The sequence below is a fragment of the Ursus maritimus genome, unplaced genomic scaffold (genome assembly GCF_017311325.1).
Source record: "Ursus maritimus isolate PB19 unplaced genomic scaffold, ASM1731132v1 scaffold_2, whole genome shotgun sequence".
Lineage (NCBI taxonomy): Eukaryota > Metazoa > Chordata > Mammalia > Carnivora > Ursidae > Ursus > Ursus maritimus.
The window spans coordinates 91,726,927-91,733,100 of NW_024424452.1; the positions used below are offsets into that span (position 1 = coordinate 91,726,927).

Sequence of the window (6,174 nt, forward strand, 5' to 3'; positions counted from 1 at the left end):
ATTATATATCACTAAGAAAGAAAAAAAGCTGTCAAATAAATCTAAGATATCATCGACCCAATTTCATGCACCCAATATCAGTGATACTAAAATGTGAAGGAAAAAACTATCTTAGAATTGGTGAAATACTCTCAAATTCCTATAGCCATCTATTCTTTTGCAATTCAAATATGATTTATAGTCTGCAATCAAAACCATGAAATGAAAAAAAATCAGAATATCCTACCTTCTGTACTACACTCAGGAAAGCTATCAACGAGGGAATCCGAATATGCTTCAGCAGGACCAATCAATTCAGAACCATCATTAATTATTCCACCCTAAAAGGAGAGTAATTGTGTTTCATTGTTAATAAGAGTATTTTAAAAATGAATAATAAATGAACACTAGTTATCTCAACTGAGTATGTATAAGGATTACAGGAACTATGCATCTGTTAAACTAGATAATAACTGCTTTTAAAAAAATCAATAGGGGGGCGCCTGGGTGGCACAGCGGTTAAGCGTCTGCCTTCGGCTCAGGGCGTGATCCCGGCGTTCCGGGATCGAGCCCCACGTCAGGCTCCTCCGCTATGAGCCTGCTTCTTCCTCTCCCACTCCCCCTGCTTGTGTTCCCTCTCTCGCTGGCTGTCTCTATCTCTGTCAAATAAATAATAAAATAAATCTTTAAAAAAAAAAAAATCAATAGGAATATCAGTATTGACACATCAACTGTAACAAACGTACCACACCGATGCAAGGTATTAATAACAGGGGAATCTCTGTGAAGGGGAAGGGGATCTACAGGAAGGCACTAAATTTTCCCTTTTTTTTTTTTTAAGATTTATTTATTTGACAGAGAGAGACAGAGAGGAGCGCGCACGCACGCACGTACACACACACACACACACACACACACAGGGGTAAGGGGCAGAGGGAGAGAGAAACTTAGACTCTGCACTGAGCGCAGAGCCCAACATGGGGCTCGATCACATGACCCTGAGATCATGACCTGAGCTGAAATCATGAGTCAGAAGTTTAACCGACTGCGCCACCCAGGCACCCCTGAAAGCACTATACTTTCTGCACAATTTTTCTGTAAACTAAACTGCTCTAAAAAATAATCTATTATTAAAATCTATTTTTGGTCTATTAACATTCAAAAGGAATATTATGTTTATAATATCATATGGCTTGTTATAAAAGCATATTTTTTAAATGTATTGAAAATACTCATTTAAAAAAAGCAAGAAAAAAAAAAAAAAAAACACCACCAAGTAAAGACTATTGCTCAGTATCCTTAGTGACCGATCATTCTGATTAGTGATAAATGATGGGACCTCATTAGAAGTCATTTAATTTTATCAAATTAAAAACTACAATACATCACACAGAACCTCAGTGATTCCAGAAATACCCTAAATTTGAAAACCACTAAGACATAATAATGTATGTAAAATTAAACAAATTTAAGATATTTGTATTATTTTTAATAAATACAAAATTGATTTTTCCATGTGACCATTATTTTAATTCTATATTTAGGTTTGCAAATTCAACCCTCAAAAGGCTGTTTTCTCTCACTCTATGTGCAACTAGAGAATGGTACTTACCAAGTAAGTGGTGGTGGTGTGATTTTGTGCTGTCGTTTCACGGACTGCTCCAATCACGGATATAAAGGCTTATAATCCTTAAATAATTATAACTAAAAGAATAGCTCTTCTGCTTCTTAACATCTTTCCTTCTACCATCCATGAATAGTTCCATGCCCCCAAACACTACTACCATGATAGCAAAACCCAAGAGAAACACAAGACCCCCTACTTCCTCTCACCTTCAGCACAAAGAACTCAACAACTCTCTTTACATAATCAAAAGTCTTGGGACGCCTGGTTGCCTCAGTCGCTTAAGCGTCTGCCTTCAGCTCAGGTCATGATCCCAGGGTCCTGGGATCAAGTCCCACATTAGGCTCCTTGCTCGGTGGGGAGTCTGCTTCTCCCTCTGCCTGCTGCTCTCCCTGCTTGTGCGTGCTCTCTCTGACAAATAAATAAATAAATTCTTAAAAAAAAAAAAAAAGTCTCCCTGCCTGCTTATCTTTAAGAAAGAAAAATTTTAAATGGTCCCTCTCAGATTACCAACTTTTACTTCTCAGAGTGTTAAGTGAGCTGAAACTTTAAAACAATTACTCTCTTTATTATTTTTATTATTATTTTAATCAGAGAGAGAGAGTGAGCACAAGCAAGGAGAGTAGCAGGCAGAGAGGGAGAAGCAGGCTCCCCACTGAGCAAGGAGCCTGATGCAGGACTTGATCCCAGGACCTTAGGTTCACGACCTGAGCCAAAGGCAGCCAAGCGCTTAACTGGCTGAGCCACCCAGGAGTCCCACAATTATTCTTTTTAGAGGCAAGAATTTATATCACTTTGTTCTATTTGTCTATTAAAATATTCAAATCACAGTTTATACTTGCATTCTTCTCTAAAAAAGAAGAGTATCTATTTCAGACTAAGCCATCCAAATCAAATCTTAAGAAAATCTGCAAATATTCCTGAGAATTTTAATAGACAAAGCTGATTTTGTTTATAATCTCACTTAACAGAAGGTACCTTTCAACTATTAACTACCTCTTCAACCACCAGGTGTGTGACTTTAAGTTACCTATCTATAAAAGGGAAACATTATCTATAACTCAGTAAGTGGTTAGGACTAAAAGATTTCATACACGTAAAGTGTTTAGAACAACATAAGCACTCAAAATAATTTTATTTGTTAATATTAGCTGATATAAGATCTGTTTACAAGATAAAATAACAAAAGAATACTAAAGAATGCAGAAAATGTTTTAGCTCAGAATCCCAGAGAAATTTTATTTACCTAATTGAACAAACGATATTATACAAAGTAATGCAGACTAAATCCTTAATTAAACAAAATAATAAAAACTGTTCCATAGGAACCTGAGGAAAGTAGTGGGAAAATATGTCACAATTCTATTTTAATCTCTACATTAAATCTCTAAATTAATTGCTACTTTGATCTCTAGACCAAAACATTAACCATTTGGTGTTCTTCACTACACAGCAGACACCTCTTGTTACACAGCATTTCAAAGTTTTTTGTTAACGAAATGTCAGTCTGGAGGGTGAAGGAATTCAGGTATGATGGAATAAGTAGATTAGCAAACACTCTTCCCAAAAAGCAGTTAACTAGAGAAAACTGTCAGGACGACCATTTGAGGGCTCTGGAAATTGACCAAAAATGTAAAACAAATGAAGAAGCGGTTACCTGTGAAAAACCATAAAACCGTAGGTAAGAACTGTGGGAGACTGTGGCATTCTTGCCCAGGGTTTCTCCCACCTTCCAGCCCAGCTGGGTTGCCATGGTAATTATACAAGGGCAAGGCAAGCCTTGAAATTCAGCAGATTCACTTGCAGAGGAGGCTGGCACGATTTGGACTGAAGCACAGAAAAAGTCCACCCCAAACAGTACTATCAGTAATAGTAGCGATCCCAGTGCTAACACACAGTGGCTCAGCATACATGACGTTGCGGCAAGCGAAGAACCAGCATATTAACCAGACATTTCGCAGGGAGATACAGAAAATACACAGCCATGTGGGTTCTTAATATGCTCTGTACCCCCCCATGCAGGAGAGACCAGAGAGAAACTGAGCAATTACAAATCCCTGGCAAACCATGATGGTGCACACACACAAAGGAAATCCAAGAGATCCCAGGGGAAAGCAAAAGCCAGGGCAAACTTGAAAACTGATTGAACTTTGAAAATACACCAAGAATCATCAGCATGTGGAGGAAGCATATAATGGAACAAAGTGTTTAAATACAAGCAAAGACCAATCACTGGCTGACCACTAAGCTAGGATGATACTAGACTAATCCACAGTTAGCCAGGTTTAAAAATACAATAAAAATTAAAAATTGAGCAGAGATATCAGCAGTCATTCACTGCCCATTAAATAGACTCCGCAGATTCAGTACAGACACTTTACTGAACATGCTAACAAAACAATGCTAACAACCCTCAGGGCAAAAATCAGAACTCCGATCTGCTATATTATCCAAAACTTCCAGTTTTCAACAAAAAAAATCATGACACATACAAAGAAATAAGAAAGTGTGTGCTCCATATGCAGGGGATTGGGAAGGGAAGTAATCAATAGGCACTAACTCTGAGGGGATAAAGATACTGGACTTAAAAGGCTAAGACTTCAAAGCGCTATTTATAAATATATTAAATAACTGAACAAGTCGTGATTAAAGAAGTTCTTAAAGTATGATGTCTATGAAAAAAAAGTATGATGTCTATGACTCATGAAATAGCAAATATAAAATATAAATAAATACAAATTATAAAAAAGAACCAAATGAAACAGTATTCATAAGAGCCAAAAGTGGAGATAATTCAAATGTCTACCAACTGAATCATAGATAAATAAAATGTGGCATATTCATATCCACCTAATGGAATATTATTCAGCCATAAAAAGGAACAAAGCACTGACACATGCTACCACATGGATGATCCTTGAAAACATTAAGCTAGGTGAAAGAAGCCAGATGCAAAAGGCCACATACTGTATGATTCCATTCATGTGAAATGTCCAGAATAGGTAAAGCCATCAAGACAGAAAATAGATTAGTGGGTGCTAGGAGTTAGGGCAAGTGGGGAAGGAGGTGTAAGTGCTACTGGGCAGAAGATTTCTTTATGGGGTAATGAAAATGTTCTGGAATTAGACAATGATAGTGGTGGCATAACCCTGTGAATATACTAAATACTACTAAACTTTATACTTTAAAATGCTGAATTTTATGTTATGTGAATCTCAATTTTAAAAACAAAACCAGATGGAAATCATATTGAAAAGCATAGTAACAAAATTCAACAGATTTAAGATGAATAATAAATGAACTTAAAAATCAATAGAAACTACCCAAAATGAAAATCATAGGAAAAAAAGACCTAATAACAATAAAGAGAATCAAAGAGCTGTAAGGATAATATCAAGCATACCAACTTACATGTACCAGGCATGAGAGAGGAAAAAAATATTTGAAAAGATAAGGCAGAAAACTTTCAAACTTTGATGAAAAATAATAATCTACCAATACAAGAAGATAAATTAAACCCCAAGTGGATAAACAGAAAGATATCTACACCTTGAATCACATTACTGAAAGATAAACGCTAAATTCTGAAAGCAGCAACAGAAAAAGACTTCTATACCAGAATTACAGTAAAAGTAACAACTTCTCATTAAGAACAATGAAAAACAGGGGCGCCTGGGTGGCACAGCGGTTAAGCATCTGCCTTCGGCTCAGGGCGTGATCCCGGCGTTGTGGGATCGAGCCCCACATCAGGCTCTTCCTCTATGAGCCTGCTTCTTCCTCTCCCACTCCCCCTGCTTGTGTTCCCTCTCTCGCTGGCTGTCTCTATCTCTGTCGAATAAATAAATAAAATCTTTAAAAAAAAAAAAAAAAGAACAATGAAAAACAAAAGGCACTGAAATGATAAATTCAAAATGCTAAAAGAAACAGTAAATCAATAATTCTATATATCCAGATACACTATTCTTTAAAAATGAAGGGCAAACAAAAACAGTTCCAAAGACAAAGAAAATCTGTTGCTAATAAACCCGCCTTAGACACACACAAAAAACTACAGGAAATCCTTCAAGCTGACAACATACGGTAATTCAAATCAACCTGAACAAATAAAGAACACCAGAAAAAGGTAAATATGAGGGTAAATATAAAAGACTATATATGTTCTTCTCTTTTCTTCTCCTTAACATTAAAAGACAACAAATCATAACACTATATTGTTAGGTTTATAATATATTTGAGATACACATATGATAACAAAAAAGGAGGAGTGAATAGAGCTTTATGGAGCAAACTTTCTATATTCTACTGGAATTAAGTTAACATTAATCTTAAGTAAATTGTCATAAATTAAAATGCATTATTTTAATCCCCAGAACAACCATTAAGAATATAATTTAAGGGTGCGCCTGGGTGGCACAGCGGTTGGGTGTCTGCCTTCGGCTCAGGGCGTGATCCCGGCGTTGTGGGATCGAGCCCCACATCGGGCTCCTCCGCTATGAGCCTGCTTCTTCCTCTCCCACTCCCCCTGCTTGTGTTCCCTCTCTCGCTGGCTGTCTCTATCTCTGTCGAATAAA

At 36.8% G+C, this 6,174-nt stretch overlaps 1 protein-coding gene across 4 annotated transcripts in view; it reads right to left on the bottom strand.

Annotated features, from left to right (window-relative positions):
• The window catches only part of RPS6KC1 (ribosomal protein S6 kinase C1), a 179,233-nt gene that overhangs the window by 130,887 nt on the left and 42,172 nt on the right, over nt 1-6,174 (bottom strand). For 3 of the 4 annotated variants that reach the window (XM_040636338.1, XM_040636337.1, XM_040636341.1), the window contains one exon: nt 227-320. The exons of the other annotated variant lie outside the window; for it this stretch is intronic. In XM_040636338.1, the coding sequence (XP_040492272.1) occupies nt 227-320 (94 nt within the window). The remainder of the gene's footprint in view (nt 1-226; nt 321-6,174) is intronic. 4 annotated transcript variants of the gene reach the window in all.